Source organism: Papaver somniferum, chromosome 2, assembly GCF_003573695.1.
Source record: "Papaver somniferum cultivar HN1 chromosome 2, ASM357369v1, whole genome shotgun sequence".
Classification (NCBI taxonomy): Eukaryota; Viridiplantae; Streptophyta; class Magnoliopsida; order Ranunculales; family Papaveraceae; genus Papaver; species Papaver somniferum.
In genome coordinates this window covers 93,358,444-93,378,300 of record NC_039359.1, presented here as the reverse complement: position 1 = coordinate 93,378,300, position 19,857 = coordinate 93,358,444, and the positions used below count along the sequence as shown (strand labels likewise).

The window sequence follows — 19,857 nt, the reverse complement described above, 5'->3', positions numbered from 1 at the left end:
AGGATGTCTTGAAGGAGGAGTAACATTTTTCTTCTTTCCCTTTTGCAACCTAAACAAGAACAATTAAAAAAAAATCAATAGTCGGCAGGGTCGAGAACTATAAACTACGCCGTCATGTTGATGGTGGTTTTTAGCTTAGGGTTAAAATCGTAAAACCTTACATCTGACATGACGTCACTAGGACCACTAGCGCATTTATTGAATCATTCAACACGCCTACGTAAGAATTACCAGGATACTTCTTTTTTTTACATATATATGTGTCATGTTCCACGGTAGAACCCTTAATATTGACCGACATCACCTTCGTACACCAAACCCTAAATTCTTACACCAACGTCCCAATGGCAAACCATGCCAGCCACGTCTCCGCGCCAAGGCATGCCAACCATGCCAGCCGCACCACCGTGCCAATGGCAAGTCGTGCCAGCCACATCTCCGCGCCAAGGCATGTCAACCATGCCAGCCGCACCACCGTGCCAATGGCAAACCATGTCAGCCACGTCTCCGCGCCAAGGCATGCCAACCATGCCGGCCACGTCTCCGCGCCAAAGCATGCATACCATGCCAGCCGCGCCACCGTGCCAAGGGCAAACCATTCCAGCCACGTCTTCGCGCCAAGGCATGCCAACCATGCCAGCCACACCACATGTGCCAATGGCATGCCGTGCCAGCCACACCTCCGTTCCAAGGAATGACAACCATGCCAGCCCCGCCACCGTGCCAATGACAAACCATGCCAGCCACGATTCCATGCCAAAGCCATGCCGACCCCGCTACATGTCGCTGGCTGCCAAAACGAAGGGTTGCGATAATCAACGGCTACCCTTCCATCTTAGATGCAAATCTTAGCCGTCCAAGGTCGCCATCCAACGCATGGTAACCTTTGGCCCAACGCCAAAACCCTAGTTTTGGCCACGCCTAAACCACGCCAAGGCATGCCGACCATGCCACATGTGCCAATGGCATGCCGTGCCATCCACCTTGCCACGCCTAAACCATACCATGTCGGCCTTCCCTTCACGGCTGCCAAAACAAAGGCGTGCGACAATCAACAGCCACCCTTCCATCTTAGATACAAATCTTAGCCGTCCAAGGTCACCAACCAACGCATGGTAACCTTTGGCCCAACGCCAAAACCCTAGTTTTGGCCACGCCTAAACCGTGCCAAGGCATGCCGACCATGCCACATGTGCCAATGGCATGCCGTGTCAGCCACCTTGCTGCGCCTAAACCATACCAAGCGGGCCTTCCCCTCACGGCTGCCAAAACGAAGGCGTGCGACAATCAATCGCCACCCTTCCATCTTAGATGCAAATCTTAACCGTCCAAGGTCACAAACCAACGCATGATAACCTTTGGACCAACGCCAAAACCCTAGTTTTGGCCACGCCTAAACCGCGCCAAGGCATGCCGACCATGCCACAAGTGCCAATGGAATGTCGTGCCAGCCACCTTGCCGCGACTAAACCATACCATGCGGGCCTTCCCCCCACGGCTGCCAAAACGAAGGCGTGTGACAATCAATGGCCACCCTTCAATCTTAGATGCAAATCTTAACCGTCCAAGGTCACCAACCAACGCATGGTAACCTTTTTCCCAACGCCAAAACCCTAGTTTTAGCCACGCCTAAACCGCGCCAAGGCATGCCGAACATGCCACATGTGCCAATGGCATGTCGTGTCAGCCACCTTGCCGCGCCTAAACCATACCATGTCGGCCTTCCCCGACTGCTGCCAAAACGAAGGCATGCGACAATCAACGACCACCCTTCTATCTTAGATGCAAATATTATCCGTCCAAGGTCACCAACCAACGCATGGTAACCTTTGTCCCAACGCCAAAACCCTAGTTTTGGCCACGCCTAAACTGTGCCAAGGCATGCCGACCCTTCCAAATGTGCCAATGCCATGTCGTGCCAGCCACCTTGCTGCGCCTAAACCATACCATGTCGTCCTTCCCTTCACGGCTTCCAAAACGAAGGATTGCAACAATCGACGACCACATTTCCATCTAAGACGCAGATCTTAGTCGTCCAAGGTTACCATCTAACGCAGGGCAACCTTTTGGCTCGACGCCAAGCCCTAGTTTTGGTCGCGCCCAAACAATGCCAAAACCCTAGATTTTGGCCACGCCTAAACTAGGACATATTAAAGCCATGACGGCCATGCTTTCATGCCACTGGATACCAAACGAAGGGTTGCAATAATCAACAACTACCCTTCCTCTCAAGATGCAAAATCTCGACCGTTGAAGGTCACCACCGAGCCGGCAAGTCTCCCGAGCTTAACTTGCCAAAAAACAATAACATGTTATATGTTTTCCACAAAAACACCCGAGACATCAACACATGTCACAAACTGGGGGATGCTCATTGGGTATTGGTTTGGCGGTTTACAGCGTGCGGTGTACACTACGCCCGTTACAAGACAGTGTCATAAGGATGAGGCGGTTAGTAAATACAGGGAGTAATGGTAAAACGCTTTTTTTTATGAAACATCAATTCCAGGCGTTACCGGTTACCACATTCTCCCATTTACTCATCCGTTTTCCATTTCTTACGAGACCAGAGTACGTTTCACTTCGACTTGTATAAATAGGTCTTACCTATTTCCACCGAACAACAAGTTCAGGATAGGAGGATACAACACTCAGAAAATATTTGCTAGCTTTCTATCTGTTAGCTTCCCATTTTCTGATACAAGCCGTGAAACAACTACTCTTCCAGAATCAACTATTCTGGTCTCAACACTCTCTTCGCTTCCCTCCCCAAACCCAACCCTTCTCCTTCACTTTGTGACTGAAACAAGTCTGGAACGGCTATTTCTTGGTTTAGGACGGATTTGTACAGATTGATCTCTCGAATCTAAAGTACTCCCTTGCAGTACATTGTTTAGGGTTTAAACTCGTTTCTCACCCAAACACCCGAAATTACCAAAATCAGTAAAAATCGTTTTCACCCTCAAATAATTAGCGACCACAGTGGGAGATTGATATTTCAGTTACAATGTCCACTTTCAATCCTCAATCTCATATTTCAACCCAGACGTCAGGACGGTAGAATCCAAACGACCCGCCCAGGGATCGACGGCTCAGTTACCAGACGGCCCGGTTACCAGTCATGACACGACAAGGGATGACTGGAGACTTTCCATAGTCACGTCGGTGCTTCCCACAAAACCCGGTATTACTCCCGGGAGATTCCTTTTCATAAGGAGATCCGAAAAACCGAGTAAGTATTGCTAGACAAAATACATGGTCTACTACTTTAAATCTTCACAGGGGAGATAAAAAACCGATAGCCATATTTTTCTCGTGTGTCATGCTTTCTACTATCGCACAACATTCACAATTCCATGACTTCCCTGGGGTACTCATGCCACTTATATTCATAACCAAAAACATCAATATTCTAAAACAGTTCATTCCAAATAATAATCCAAAACCCTCAGGGGTAATACTTGTCTATTAACCCAAAAATCCAGAAAATCAAAACCATAAACCAAGCGCTTTGTTTTCCTTTCAAAAAAAAAAACAGTCACCTACCCGTACATGCCTACTTTGCATAATAATGATTACTCATCACTATTCATGAGGTAACCGATGTTACTAAGGTGATATTCGAAGAGGAAGTGTTTATGACGAAGTGTTTCTACAAGTTTATGAAAAGCATACCCACGGCTAGGGTTTACACCAGTCCAGAAGAACAATATTTTTACAGATTTATGGAAAGCATACCTATGGCTAGGGTTTGCACCAACACAAGAAAACAAGAAAACAAATTAAAAGAGAAACGCTGGAGTACATAGCTGGAACATGATTGCCCACTTTATTGCTACCGCGCTACCGCTAACACCAGGACGTGAGAACAAAGATACGAGATAAAAAGGAGAGCCAACCCCTTTCATATGCATAACACTTTTGGAATTTGAATAAGGAAATGATTTCCTATTTGAGCTACGTATGGAAAGAGGAAACTGCGCCTGCTAGAACAAGTCCAAGCCACGCCAAGCCAGCGCCGTGCCAAGCCAACAGTCCGCGCCATGCCCAGCCGACAATCCGCGCCATACCAAATCCAAGACAGCGTCCACGTCAATCCAGCGCCCATTACAAGCCGAGCCAGCGCTAACAACTTGCATCTTTCCAACGCCAGCATCTTGCATCCTTCCAGTGCTAACAACTTGCATCTTTACAGCAGCTTGCATCTTTCCAGCGTCAGCAGCTTGCATCCTTTCCAGCGCTAACAACTTGCATCTTTACAGCAGCTTGCATCTTCCCTGCGCCAGCAGCTTGCATCCTTCCAGCGTTTCTCTTGAACGCCCAGTAGAAGAGAATCAGCAATCTAATTTCATTACACGAAAAGATCAGGAAAGACTTCTCCAAAATCGAAGCAAAGAAAAATCAGCAACCCCCCTGAGTTCAAAAAGACTCTTTTCCCTGTCAGGAGATGCATGATTTCTGGGGACTTCGCCCGCAAAATCGTGCAGTCTATGATGAAAAAGTTATGTGAGATTCTATGTTTCCCTAAGGCGCAACGTCAAGGAATATTTGCATCCCTCAACCGCACTGTATCAGGGAAGCAGCTGTTTCCAATCAGAGAAGCCGTTCCCAAACCCCAACCTCTCCTGGAAAGCACGATTGATAGATGGAACTGGGGACTCCTAACCATTGTTCACTTGAAGGGTGTCCAGTTTCACAAAAGACTTATTAACGCAGCCGCTCCGCTTCAACATCCTCCAGCAGCGACTCCGCTTCAACGATCACTCCGACAGCCGCTCCGCTTCAACGCTCGCTCCAGCAGCCGCTCCGTTTCAACGTTCTCTCCATAAGCTTCTTTAGGATCCGAAGACGAGGCTTCAACGTTCAGCTTCTTAAGTTTCAACATCTTCTCCAAGAGCCGAAGCTGATTCAACGACGCTTCTTCCTGCAAATGGTAGTACCACCACGCTCCCCATGTCAAGGATCATGATCACAGCTAACCAATCTTCGTAGTCATGGACAGTTTGCTCGCTTACGCATCCAGCCAATCCTTTTACTTCCACGGATGACCATACAACTCCATCCAATCCTTTTATTTCCACGGATGCATACAATTCCAGCCAACCTACTTTGTTAACACGACAATGTAGTCTCTTATGATTACATCTGCTACCAAGAATTGTTGCCGCTCATTTGTTGATACCATCCAGAGCTTCACCACATCAGCAATCACTACAAAGTTGGAAACATGTAAACCATACTTGAGGACTGAGGATATACACGGAATCCCTTTACTGTCAAAGCTCAGAAGACACAATCAACCAAAAGGCCATAGCCGCAACAAGGTCATCTACTCTTCAAGGGTGCAGCGCAAGAATATCACCACCTCTCTGTCTAGAAGACGCCTTCAACACTTTACGAGGCCGCGGAGGATCCCAAGCCTGCTCAGAGGAAAACAACTTCAGAAACTGAAGAAAAATGTGACTGGGGACTTCTCTTCGCAGTCCATCGACGACCATCAAAGACTCATGAGATAACTCCAGATACGCGGCTGAAACATTTTCTTGAAGAAACAGAGGGAGCCATGAAAAACAACATAACTCTCTCATTCCTACATCTTCTCTATCCAGAATATTTCGTCCATGCAATATCCTGAGCATCCCAGCGTCACATCCAGAAGAGTACGATAATCTTGTATCAAATCGTGTGGATGTGGATTCAAGGCGATGCAATGAAAATAGGATACACATGGGGACTACCAGCATGAGACGCTTTCACTCCCCTCAACCAGGTTATTTCTGATTTCAACATCATCACTGTCAAAGTTTCACGAGCCACGGGAATTTCTCAACACGAAGCCGTACATGTACACCGAAGACTTCAATAGCACGCCACAAAGGTACATTCACATATTCATCCATGCCATCGGATCAAACCGAAGAATAACTGGGGACTTCTTACCACATCTCATTTCATACGATAGTCCAAGATTCAGAATATGGTTCGAAGGATGTCGATTGGAACAAAGTCCTGGAAGACTTGATAGAAGCACATCGGCAACGGAACGTCTCCCTATTTCATCCGGGGGCGCCAGAAGTTTTCGACCATACAAGCATTCACGGCACATCATCATCACGATCAGAAGATCCAGGCACTGAACAACCTAAAGTCAAGGATGGACCGACACCGCAACCACAATCTCCAAGATTAACCCTGACATGATCGTTGTCGAGCATATATTCCATCCATCCGTTCCAAGAATGCAATGGAGTTTGGTAAATTTTGGAATCCACTGGAGAGACACTGCAGATGAAAGCGCGGATACAAACAAGCAACAGAAAACAGAAGAAGGTCAATACCTCTTTTCATACGGACGGAGTTTCTAGAGTTTTGCACAGAATAAAGTTCTCTTCTTTCTCCATGAACAGGAACAGATGACTCGGCGCGACTATGCTACCCCGGCCCGCAACATCCCTCCTGAATTCTTCCCGAGTTTCACTGTCGGGTCGTTTTCACCTCCTAAACGAGCTCAAAACCTAAATATTCCCGCGAAAGGATATATGAAAGTCTTTTCCGGCCAGATGGAGGGGCGGACCATCAAAATCCGAGTTCGTACGAGAATTCTACAACGATTTTAGGAAGGAGCGCTAATTAGGGTTTCGGCATCCCAAACCCTGATTTCGACAAAGTTGTCAGGCGCCATCAATACCATTTGATAACCAAAGTTCCAGCGTCATCACCATCATTTGGTAGCCGAAGTTCTGAAACCAGTTTACACCATTCTGCAGACTGAAGACAGTTTCCACCATTCCGCTGACCGAAGCCAGTTTTCTCCATTCCAAGCCGACCAAAGCCTGCGGCTACCATTCCAAGCCGACCAACGCCTGCGGCTCCCATTCCAAGCCGACCAACGCTTGCGGCTCCCATTCCAAGACGACAATCTACATCTCACCACTTCACGGTCTAGCCAGCAACACCACAAGTAGAATCTATGCAAGGTCGCCAACACGAGAATCACGAACTCTCCTTACCTCTCGAAAAAGGTTAGTCGGGTCTTCTTGACCATCTTTTCACGACTTGTCATTTCGATTTTGTCCTCGCCTGTCACCATCTTATGCTTACCTCGCAACAATGTTCCTATTCCGAGCTAAGCAGGGGACTTAATGTTGATGGTGGTTTTTAGCTTAGGGTTAAAATCGTAAAACCTTACATCTAACATAACGTCACTAGAACCATTAGCGCATTTATTGAATTATTCAACACGCCTACGTAAGAATTACCAGGGTAACTTTTTTTAACATATATATGTGTCATGTTCCACGGTAGAACCCTTAGTATTGACCGACATCATCTTCGTACACCAAACCCTAAATTCTTACGCCACCGTGCCAATAGCAAACCATGCCAGCCACGTCTCCGCGCCAAGGCATGCCAACCATGCCAGTCGCACCACCGTGCCAATGGCAAGCCGTGCCAACCACATCTCCGCACCAAGGCATGTCAACCATGCCAGCCGCACCACCGTGCCTATGGCAAACCATGCCAGCCACGTCTCCGCGCCAAGGCATGACAACCATGCCAGCCGCACCACCGTGCCAATGGAAAACCATGCCAGCCACGTATCCGCGCCAAAGCATGCCAACCATGCCAGCCGCGCCACCGTGCCAATGGAAAACCATGCCAGCCACGTCTCCGCGCCAAGGCATGCCAACCATGTCAGCCGCGCCACTGTGCCAATGGCAAACCATGCCATCCACGATTCCATGCCAAAGCCATGTCGGCCCCGCTACATGCCGCTGGCTGCCAAAACGAAGGGTTGCGACAATCAACGACCACCCTTCCATCTTAGATGCAAATCTTAGCCTTCCAAGGTCGCCAGCCAACGCATGGTAACCTTTGGCCCAACGCCAAAACCCTAGTTTTGGTCACGCCTAAACCGCGCCAAGGCATGCCGACCATGCCACAAGTGCCAATGGCATGCCGTGCCAGCCACCTTGCCGCGACTAAACCATACCATGCCGACCTTCCTCTCACGGATGCCAAAACGAAGGCGTGCGACAATCAACGACCACCCTTCCATCTTAGATGCAAATCTTAGCCTTCCAAGGTAACCAACCAACGCATGGTAACTTTTGGCCCAACTCCAAAACCCTAGTTTTGGCCACACCTAAACCGCGCCAAGGCTTGCCGACCATGCCATATGTGCCAATGGCATGCCGTGCCAGCCACCTTGTTGCGCCTAAACCATACCATGTGGGCCTTCCCCCCACGACTGCCAAAACGAAGGCGTGCGACAATCAATGGCCACCCTTCCATCTTAGATGCAAATCTTAACCGTCAAAGGTCACCAACCAACGCATGGTAACCTTTGGCCCAACGCCAAAACCCTAGTTTTTACCACGCCTAAACCGCGCCAAGGCATGTTGACCATGCCACATGTGCCAATGGCATGCCGTGCCAGCCACCTTGTCGCGCCTAAACCATACCATGCCGGCCTCCCCTCACGGCTGACAAAACGAAGGCATGCGACAATCAACGACCACCCGTCCATCTTAGATGCAAATCTTAGCCGTCCAAGGTCACCAACCAACGCATAATAACCTTTGGCCCAACGCCAAAACCCTAGTTTTGGCCACGCCTAAACCGCGCCAAGGCATGCCGACCATGCCACATGTGCCAATGGCATGCCGTTCCAGCCACCTTGCTGCGCCTAAACCATACCATGCGGGCCTTCCCCTCACGGCTGCCAAAACGAAGGCGTGCGACAATCAATGGCCACCCTTCTATCTTAGATGCAAATCTTAACCGTCCAAGGTCACCAACCAACGCATGGTAACCTTTGGACCAACGCAAAAACCGTAGTTTTGGCCACGCCTAAACCGCGCCAAGGCATGCCGACCATGCCACATGTGCCAATGGCATGCCGTGCCAGCCACCCTGCCGCGCCTAAATCATACCATGCCGGCCTTCTCCTCACGGCTGCCAAAACGAAGGCATGCATCAATCAACGGCCACCCTTCCATCTTAGATGCAAATCTTAGCCGTCCAAGGTCACCAACCAACGCATGGTAACCTTTGGCCCAACACCAAAACCCTAGTTTTGGCCACGCCTAAACCGCGCCAAGGCATGCCGACCATGCCACATGTGCCAATGGCATGTCGTGCCAGCCACCTTGCTGCGCCTAAACCATACCATGCCTGCCTTCCCTTCACGAATTCCAAAACGAATGCTTGCAACAATCGATGGACGCATTTCCATCTAAGACGCAGAACTTAGCCGTCCAAGGTTACCAGCTAACGCAGGGCAACCTTTTGGATCGACGCCAAGCCCTAGTTTTGGTCGCGCCCAAACAATGCCAAAACCCTAGCTTTTGGCCACGCCTAAACTAGGCCATATTAAAGCCATGCCGGCCATGTTTTCATGCCACTGGCTACCAAACGAAGGGTTGCAATAATCAACGACTACCCTTCCTCTCAAGACGCAAAATCTCGACCGTCGAAGGTCACCACCGAGACGGCAAGTCTCCCAAGATCAACTTGCCAAACAACAACAACATGCTACTTGTTTTCCAGGAAAACACTCAAGACATCAACACATGTCACAAACTGGGGGATGCTCATTGGGTATTTGTTTGGCGGTTTACAGCGTGCGGCGTAGACTATGCCTGTTACAAGTTAGTGTCATAAGGATGAGGCAGTTAGTAAATATAGGGAGTAATGGTAAAACGCTTTCTTTTATGGAACATTAATTCCAGGCCTTACCGGTTACCACCTCCTCCCATTTACTCATTCGTTTTCATTTCTTACGAGACCGGAGTACGTTTCACTTCGACTTGTATAAATAGGTCTTACCTATTTCCATCGAACAACAAGTTCAGGTCAGGAGGATATAATACTCAGAAAATATTTGCTAGCTTTCCATCTGTTAGCTTCCCACTTTCCGATACAAGTCGTGAAACAACTACTCTTCCAGAATCAACTATTCTGGTCTCAACACTCTCTTCGCTTCCCTCCCCAAAACCAACCCTTCTCCTTCACTTTGTGACCGAAGCAAGTCTGGAACGGCCATTTCTTGGTTTAGGCCGGATTTGTACAGATTGATCTCTCGAATCTAAAGTACTCCCTTGCAGTACATTGTTTAGGGTTTAAACTCGTTTCTCACCCACACACCCGAAATTACCAAAATCAGCAGAAATCATTTTCACCCTCAAACACGTCTAAACAATGGTCGACAGGGTCGATAACTATAATCTATGACGGCTAAACAATGGCCGGCAGGGTCTTATTCAACTAACGTGTCGACTTATAACAACTTTGGACACAGTAGATACAAGGATTTTCCAAATAATTAGTCGGCAGGGTCTAAAACCCATACAATACCAGCGAAATTGCAGCTAACAGGGTGGTATTCAAATACCATGCCGACCTTATGACTTTAGGCATCAGGAGACACCAAATTTTTTCAAAACATACCGCTGACACAGTAAAATTTTAAAACCCAACGACTGTGAGAAACATATATCGCCGGCAAGGTATTAAGGTTGAATACCTTGCCGACCCTGTAAAAAGCAATTACAGATATTAACAGCCGGCATGATATCCAATCTAAGAGCTTGCCGACTAACCCTACATATGAAAACTCGGCAGGGTCGACAATCAGAGACCCTGCCGGCTAAATAACTGCGTATTCACAAATTTGATTTTTCTGATCTAATTTGACATGCAAATATAAAATTGAAGTACTAGACTGAGTTTAAGTAAGCCCTTACTTTCTCAATCGCGCCATTTCTTCGGGTTCAGCGGCACTGATCTCTTCTTCTTTGACGATTTTTTTACTCAGTTTGTGTTGAACTAAATTTACAATTCTAGGGTTATATTGATTAGGTTTTCTATTTGTTTGTTTCATACGACTAGCCCTAGGCGGCTTCGTGTTTGAAGATTAATCGACGATGAAATTTTCAAATCGACAATTTTTCAATCGGTTTTTTATGAAGGAGACCAGTTTCAGCCGGTATGGTGAAGGAGAAGAAGAGGAGAGAAGATGAAATGAAAATAAAATGAAAGGAATTAGGTTTAGTTTTAATTTTAGGGTATTTTTGTAACGTTGTTTATTTTTAACACCACCCTAGCCCTTCAAATGAGTCCCTTTAAAATTAGGTATACCCCAATTAATCTGGGTATACCCCAATCTCAGCCAGGTAATTTCTTCGAGTCAAAAAAAAGAAAAAGAAAAAAATGACTAATTTCAGCAAAAAAAATGTGTTATGAATAATTACACAACAACTAAAATAAAGACTATTTTTTAGAGTAGAGTACATTTGCTATTATAGATATGATAACTAGTGAAATAAAAGAACAAAAGATATACTGTGTCATCTGACAGACTTCTCAAAATAGTTCCAACTTTTAACCATATAATGCACGCCATGGTTCTTGGGATTCCTTTGTTTTCTCCGCAGGGCTCCAGTTCACTTGGTCTTTTGAGAAGTACAAACCTGTTTTGCTTGCTAAGTGCTCTCCCATCTCATATAATACCTAATGAAAACAATGTGATGAGCAAAAGGTGTGAAAGAAAGGCTGAAAGCGCATAGGTTTGAACCAAAAAAATATGTAGATAAAGTTCCAAAACAAAACATATGACTATATGATTGGTTCCTAGATTTACTTGATCATCATCCATCAATTCTTACTGCTTATAGACTGTTTAAAAGAAAAATCATAGGAATCACAGGATAACATTTTCTGCAAACTAATGACAAAGAAGTACCTCAAGATCTTCAGGAATAGGTTTCTTCATCTGATTTCCACTTCCTAGTCCAATGAGAAGAACAGCCGGCAGCTTCAATACACGGATTGAATGAAGCAAGCATGCTAGAGGTTCATAATCAATCTGCAATGAAGAAGGAGGGTTCTCGACTCCAGCAAGCATGGCCTGGCCCTGAATGAAGTCTGTTACTGGGCCTATTTGGGTACAGTAAACGGTCACCTTTTTGCTAATAAATGTTGAATTTGTGACTTTAGAAGAAAGCTTTGCTGTTGGTACAAAGAATGGAAGTATGATTGTGGGGTAAGATGATGAATCTTCCCCTCTGATTAATGCTAAAATTTCACTGATGACACAAGCAATAACTGGTGTCTTATAGTTTTGTAGAAGTAGGACGGACACCTGGAAGAAGAAAAAAATCAATAGCTTGAATAAAATATAAGTTTCAGCACAGCGAAGAAATAATCTGAGCAGACCTTATAAGAAACTAACTGGGACATGGTAAAGGATGCTTGGTGTAGTATCGAGCTACACCAAAGGCATGTAGCATGGGGGTGTAATACACTCTGGAAGTGTGCCTCATTGTTGTACTTTAGCCATTACACAGTGACTATCTCATGTACATCTATATGCTACAAGACACATGGAACTATACAAACCAAATGGAATACAAGTGTGTTTCTTGGTTGAATGCAGTTCTACCAGTTCTGTCTCTACCAAAGTCAAGATCGGTATGAGTGGTTTTCGCCTCTTTTTTGCACTAGGAACTGATGGTTTGAGTTTTCTCGTGGCAAGGTCATTTTCATTATCTGGAATAGGGACCTATAACATAAGCCAGTTCCTCTTACTGCGTACCCATAATCTAAACCAGAGATCTGATAATTAGTTACGGACTGACAATGTCTTCAGGCATTTGGTTCTTAATCTCTTAATACACAAAACTAAATAAAAATTCTTTCATATTTCATCTGATTTTGTAATATCGTCAAGTCTTACTACATAATTATCTACGGTACACATTTGGTTCCTCTTGATGCTCAGAATTGACAACCATTTAACTGATCAAATAAAAGCATAGATTTCTAGTTTTTGTGCAAACCCTAATGAAATTGATAATGAAAAGCAAAGCAAAAAAAATTCTACTGTAAACTGATAGCTGTTTTCAAAAATATAACATTACCTGATACGATCCTTGATTATCAATGAAATGGGAGAGATCAACAGAAGCCTTGCAATCTCTAATTTCATACTTCTCTAATGATATCTCCAAAGAAGTTTCTCTACAAAGAAAATTAAATTAGATATTTGGGTTATTAAATTGATGATGCGAGTGCTATTAGGGTTTCACATAAGAATGATTTGCAATGGAAATAAAGGTAAATATGAAAGAGAGTGAGAGAGCTTACTTCTTCTCAACTGGAGAATTAGGGTTAGGTTGAAGAGCTTTGAACATTGCAGGGCCGAAACCTTTGTCATCTCTGAAGAGGATGATTACCTTTGGAGCTACTTTCATCATCTCGAATTTTATTTTTCTCGGGGGAAGACAAGTTTGATGTGAGAACTGGCGCAACTAACTAGTGAAAGATTTGATTTATCCTTGAATACCCTAAAGTTTACACTGTTGCACTGTTTTCAATTCCCTTAAAATTTACCATCTAACCATGGCACACTGTTAAGGGCACAAGTGAGACACGAAATGTCTCAAATCAAATGTGTGAGGCCGGTTTCTACGGCAACTATAAAAAAAGGTTTTGATTTGGCATGCCAGGTGGTCTGACAAACTAATCACGTCGTTACCAGAAAAGCATTCAATGATAGAGTTGCTAACTAGCGAAGAGTGTTGATAGCTGGTGTTAGCATTTTTACCGCTCGGTCGAGATTCTGTCGTAGATGCACCTGTTTTCATATATACATCTCATTAGTTTTAATTTTCTAACACCCATTTTTACATAATTTTTGCATTATCGACCTTTTTTTTGTCTTTATTCTCAAGGTTCTTACTTTTAATTTCGTAATCAATGAATCTGGTATGGTTTGATTTGATGTTGCAACAACTTAATGATGAGGTAGATGAAGACACAGAATTAACCAACACTATGATGCTGGCACATTCGGGCCATATACCCAGAGTTGCAAAGCTAAAAAAATACTTACAAGAAGATATATGTATCGAGGGAGGAAATGGTTCCACCAAAAGTTGATGCACAATTATTTTCTTCTCGAATGTGTGTTCTCTAATCAAGATTTCCGATATCGGTTCAATATGCAGCGACACTTGGTGATATAGACTATTATTGAGCTTTATGAGGTGAAACCTCAATTTTATTATTGATCTGATGTATTGAATATTAGAGGTCATATTCATGAATAAAAGGTTACTTCGGTCCTAAGGATTCCATATTATGACATACGTGCCAATTCAAACGATAAATACCTTCGTGTAGACAAAACAACTACATACAAGTATCATTCATTGACTGTGAAACAACGATTAATCATTTTGGTCCAACGTATATACGAAAACTAATCGGGGAAGGTGTTAGAGAAATATTAAAGCAAAACAAGGCTAGGGGATTTCCAGGAATGTCAAGTAGTCTTGGTTGTATACATTGGGTATGGACAAGATGCCTTACCTATTGGGCCAGTTATATAAGAGTCATTAGCCAAAAACCAACGGTTATCCTTGAAGTTACTACTTCTTATGATCGTTGGATATGACACACTTTTTTGAGTCTGCTGGGTTCACAAAATGAATATTTGGCATAAATCTCATTTGTTTGAAGATATAAAGTATGGAATTTGTTCAAAGTACATTTCACAATTAACAACCATCAATACACTCATGGGTATTGTCTTGCGGATGGAGCCCATCCAAAATGGCCAACCTTGTTCAAGCGTACTGGCACATCACATTGGGATTTTGGTCGTTCATATATGTATTTTAATAGCAGACAAATGTATTTGAGGACATATATGTATTTTAATAATTTATATTTTAATAGCAGACAAATGTATTTGAGGACATATATGTATTTTAATAGTTTGTTCAAAGTACATTTCACAATTAACAACTATCAATACACTCATGGGTATTGTCTTGCGGATGGAGCCCATCCAAAATGGCCAACCTTGTTCAAGCGTACTGGCACATCACATTGGGATTTTGGTCGTTCATATATGTATTTTAATAGCAGACAAATGTATTTGAGGAAGAATATGTAATGGGCTCTTGGAATTCTGAATTAACGTTTGTTGTCATTTGCAGGCCATATCATAGTTTATATGCTCTTGAACAGTATACGACTATGCTCACTCGCATAATTATGCATAACATGGTAATTCAGAAAAACCAACGTAATAAAGGTCAAACCGACCATGATGACCAAGATTTGAGACCTGAGATTTAACCACAAAGAGGACTACCTGCAAGAAATCATACGCAAATGACTGGTCATATACAAAACTAAAATCTTTATGACATGTTAAAAGAAGATATGAAAGTGAATCTTTGAGCCGAATTTGGAAGATCGAGCGGACGTGATTTTTAAGTTTTATTTAATCATTACTTTAAACATTTAGTTGTTAAGTTTATGAGTTTATTCAGTATCAATTTTTATAAAAATATTCACTTGTTCACTTAGCGGTTTTCAGTTGATCAGGCGACAAACATACTATCGCTAACGATTTGTTTATCCCCAAAGGCTTTAAATGAATTCCCATATCAAAATCACACCTTCTACACCAACCTTTTATAAAAAAATATCTCCACTTTAATCTCCATAAATATGGTTAATCCTAACTTTACTCTAGACGATGATTTATCTCTTTGCAAAAACTATGTAGTATACTATTCGAAAAGAGGTGAAGAACGACGCCAAAATGGTCTTGCCAGTCAGAGTTATTAAGCTAAAGTTCATGAAACCTTCTGCAATGACACAGGTAACATTCACAGCCAGGACCGTTGAATATTGCTCTGACAATTTTTTGTAATAAAAAACACAAGTTGAATAAATTATACCTTTATTTTGGATTATAAGTCGATACATGCTTAGCGTGAAACTTATCATGAAATTGTTGTGCGAACTCGAGGAGAATCACGAAGATGGAATCCTCAAGGATTTACTCCTTACCCATATGAGATTTTAATACGATGTGATGATGTTTAATGTGGTTTTATCATTAAGTAAAATTTATTATTTCAAATTCAAATTAAATAGAGTTAAGTAAATATTTTAAAATTCACCTTGATACATCAATTATCATTAATTAATAGGTTTTATTTCATCATTTTCATCGTCATCTAGACGAAATGGGTTGTTACATGTTGGTTGTTATTCCATATCTCCTTGTAGCTTATCAAAAATACACGCGTCATACATATTTTTGTTGGTTGTTCATTATTGTAGTGTCCGCATTAAGAATCTTATGCTTGTCATAGTCGTAGAGAAATTTGTCTTGAGAAAGTCAAATTTTTTTCAACTCCTTATTTTGAATTTTTCGGTCAACCGTCTTTTCCCTCGTCGTTCTTCTAATGTTCCAAAAACTCTCCTCCCCCCCCCCCCCAAATTTTTAAAAACTTCATAATATACTCTTTCTTGATAAATTTTTCTCGCCAGTCTTGCATTGTTTCTGTCTAATTTTTATTTTTATTTTTATTAACAACATTGAAACTTAAGTTGGCATTTGTGTTTGTTGTCGTATCCAGTGAAGAAAATAAATTTGGTGGATTTGGCGAAAATGGATTTGTGTTTGTTGGTTTCGAATTTGGTGTTAGAGGAGAAAAAGTGTATGGTGATCTTTCAGGTACTTGATGATTATTTGCTAACAACTCTGGATTATATTTGGGCAGCATTTTTAAAATACGGTAACAACTTTCGAATGAATTTTTTTTCTTGTCTTTGTGTTGCAAAGACACATAAAACTTACGTTCTACATCAATATCTACATTACCACTATCCCGGATTCGAGCGGCATGCATTATTGCAACAACATAAGCCTATTTCTCTATAGATTACAAAGAAGCAACTTGACAACCCATTTGCATCAGGATGATTAATATTCACGGTTTGTTCATGATATATCTGTAATATGTTTCCCCCACATGGTGTTACTTGTTGTTGTTGCACCATTGATACAATCTTGGGTAAATTAAGTATAATTCCAGCTAATACGTTCATATTTGGCGAAAATAAGTTTTGCACCCTGATTTGCTACTTCGGCCAGATTGAGCTATATTACAGAAAATTAGAAAATTTAAAGTGGATGTGAAGATTAATAATGTGTTTTGTTTTAGATTAGAAGAAATGTAAGTGAGAGATTGAAAAATGTGGAGGAGGTGCGAGTTGAAATGAAGTTGAAACTGAATATTGATAAGGGATGGATTTGTGATTGTTGGATGATAAATCACTGATCAACGAACACAATTCCAAGCTACGAAAACATACTGAAACCTCCTCAACCGGTATAATGACCATCGAGCCACCGTGTCTCTACAGCTAGGTAGAGACTACTCTGCGATGGGCGAAGTGCCACTTAGATTTTTCACTTTTTCATATCCATAGGGGGTGCAACATTGAAAAACCTTATCCTTTGCTAGTTGTATATGAACTTTCCATGTATAATCCAAATCTACCGCATTACCCAAAATATGTACATAAACCTAAAGCTATAATGGGACTCAAAATTTACAAAGTGAACCAAAATCTTCATCATGATTCTAAATTTGAACCGTGAATGAAAATTTGAAATAAAACCTTTGTTAATATGCTTATTGAACTGAAATCTACAATATAACTCAAAAGTTGTCGGTGTAATGAAAAATATGTCTCATTATAAAATAAGCTGCAACTTAACTCAAAATATGTTGATGAAACTTTAGATTTACCATGTGACCCATGATATCTCTTTAACTCTAGTTGGTGTAGTTTTATTTGTGAACAAGAAAATGCAAATAAAACAAAATGTTGTATATGACTCAATTTGCTTAGAGATGCAATTAAATTTCTTCACTGAAAATTTCCCCGTGACCCATAATTTACCTCATGCCTTAAAATTGATCTCGTGACCTTAAAATTTCCATGTGACGCTAAATTTTTATTGTAACCAAAATATGCCAGTGGCTTTATGTTAGAGCATAGCTCGGTTGAACCCACCAAGCGTTGGTATGTCAAGTTTGGTTGTCATATTTTAGTGAACCAAAACTCATTTAAAGAGTTGCTTGATTATTTATTAGAGTCAACTTCGTATAGGTTAGCTTGAAAGTATTAGGATATGAGACATTACAAGTATTACGTGAAGACTTGAGGAATGTGAAGAAGTAAGGAGCTACAACGACGACATCATACTTCCACTTGAGGTTAGTAATATTTGACTTGAACTGTTTCATTCCCTAACGAATCTTCAAGTCGTGCATATTGAAAACATAACTGCGAAGCCGTGAATGATTATACTCTAGTTAGACATAGTATTAAGGAATTACAATACGAAGTATAACGTCCATCTTTTGAACTTCGTATATAAGACATCGACATAATCGTACGAATGCTATTGTGATTATGTATGAGTATGGGGTGAAGATTTCGTCCTAGGAAACAATGTTTTACATTCGTTTAAAAGAAGTACATTCATAAACTTGTTTTGTGAATCGAAAGAGAAATCGCTAGGCTTATTGGTATTGTTATTCATTGCAAATATTTTGAATTACCAATATGTGTGTTTAGTATAACCGCTCATAACTTGTTTATGTATCTTGGTAAAACTATTCACAAGGCTTGACTTTTGTATTGGTATGACTTTTATTAATGAAATCGATCTTAAGTAATCACCTGAGATGGTATGATCGATTTGTTGTAATTGGTATGACCAACTCTATACATTGGGGAACCGATCCTAGTAAGATGTGCAACCGATCACAAAAGGGGAATCGATCCTTGTAAGAGGTGCAACAAGTTTTTAGTTATTGGGAACCGATCCTATGAACATGTGCAACGCGTTTTTGGTTATTAAGAATTGATCCTATGAACATGTGCACCAAATAAAAGTTAAATACCATATATATGTGGGAAGCGATCCTAGTACCTAGTCAACCAAGTTTTGGTAACTAGCGTGACTAATTCTAGTACCCACATGGAGGTAGAACCGAAACTTGTTTTGGTAGAACCGTTAAACCCATGTTTGGTGATTTGATAGGATAATGAATCACGTAGTTCTTGGAAGTCAGATGAACCAATTCTAAACTTGTTTGGAAGTGTGGCAAATCGATTCCAAGATTGTAAATATGAAAAAGGATTTACAAAGTAAAGATGTCGACATACTTTGAACATGTGCAGTAACTCTTATCTTTTATTGTTCGAAGATATTCCTTAATAACTAAAGGAGAATCCCGGATCGAAATAAATTGAGAATCTTTTAATTAAGGTTTTTAGTTTTTATATGCTTTTAATTTCCAGCAATTAAAATGCATATCTTTAGAAAATAAAAATTAGTAATGTGCATTTATTAGTTGGAGATTTTCTACTGAGATTTCGGTCATTAATTGGAGAGAGCATTTCCAGGAATTATGAAAACCGAATTTGGTAATATATTGCATAGAATATTTTTGGTTTTCGAAATTCCTTGGTGTCCAAACTTCCTCGGTCTATAAATATTGAAGTTTGCATTTCAAACAAACTAATCCTCATAGCCAGAAAAACTACCTAGTTGTGTTGTTACTGGTGGAGCCGCCTATTAGGAGAGGAATGTAACCTAATTAGGCGAAATCTCTTACGACCGCTCGGTTTAAAGACTTCTTTGGGATTGAGAATCTCTATTGGTACGGTTGGCGGGAAACTAGATAATTGCGGTTTATTATTAGTTTTCGATTGATTTGATTGACTAACGGTGGTTGAACTTTGATTGCACCTTGTTTGTTTATGCTTGAGAATCTTCTCTTCTGATATAAGATTCACTCAAACTAGATCGAAGTTTCGACGGGGATCTTTAGACTGTTTGTAGTTCTAAAGACGTCTTGTGATAATCCATTGTTAACAGACTCCGTTCTGTGTGTGATTGATCACAAGAGATTCAAGTTGATTGTGTGCAGGTATTTATTGAATATCTAAGAAGATTTGAAGATG

At 41.9% G+C, this 19,857-nt stretch overlaps 1 protein-coding gene across 1 annotated transcript; it reads right to left on the bottom strand.

The window, feature by feature from the left end:
• Window positions 1-11,197: 11,197 nt before the first annotated feature.
• On the bottom strand, window positions 11,198-13,349 carry LOC113353718. Its single transcript, XM_026597226.1, has 4 exons — window positions 13,150-13,349; window positions 12,924-13,023; window positions 11,747-12,145; window positions 11,198-11,514 (listed from the first exon to the last, which is right to left on the bottom strand). The coding sequence occupies exons 1-4, from the start codon at window positions 13,257-13,259 to the stop codon at window positions 11,386-11,388; spliced, it is 738 nt and encodes a 245-aa protein (XP_026453011.1). The 5' UTR covers window positions 13,260-13,349; the 3' UTR covers window positions 11,198-11,385.
• Window positions 13,350-19,857: the final 6,508 nt, after the last annotated feature.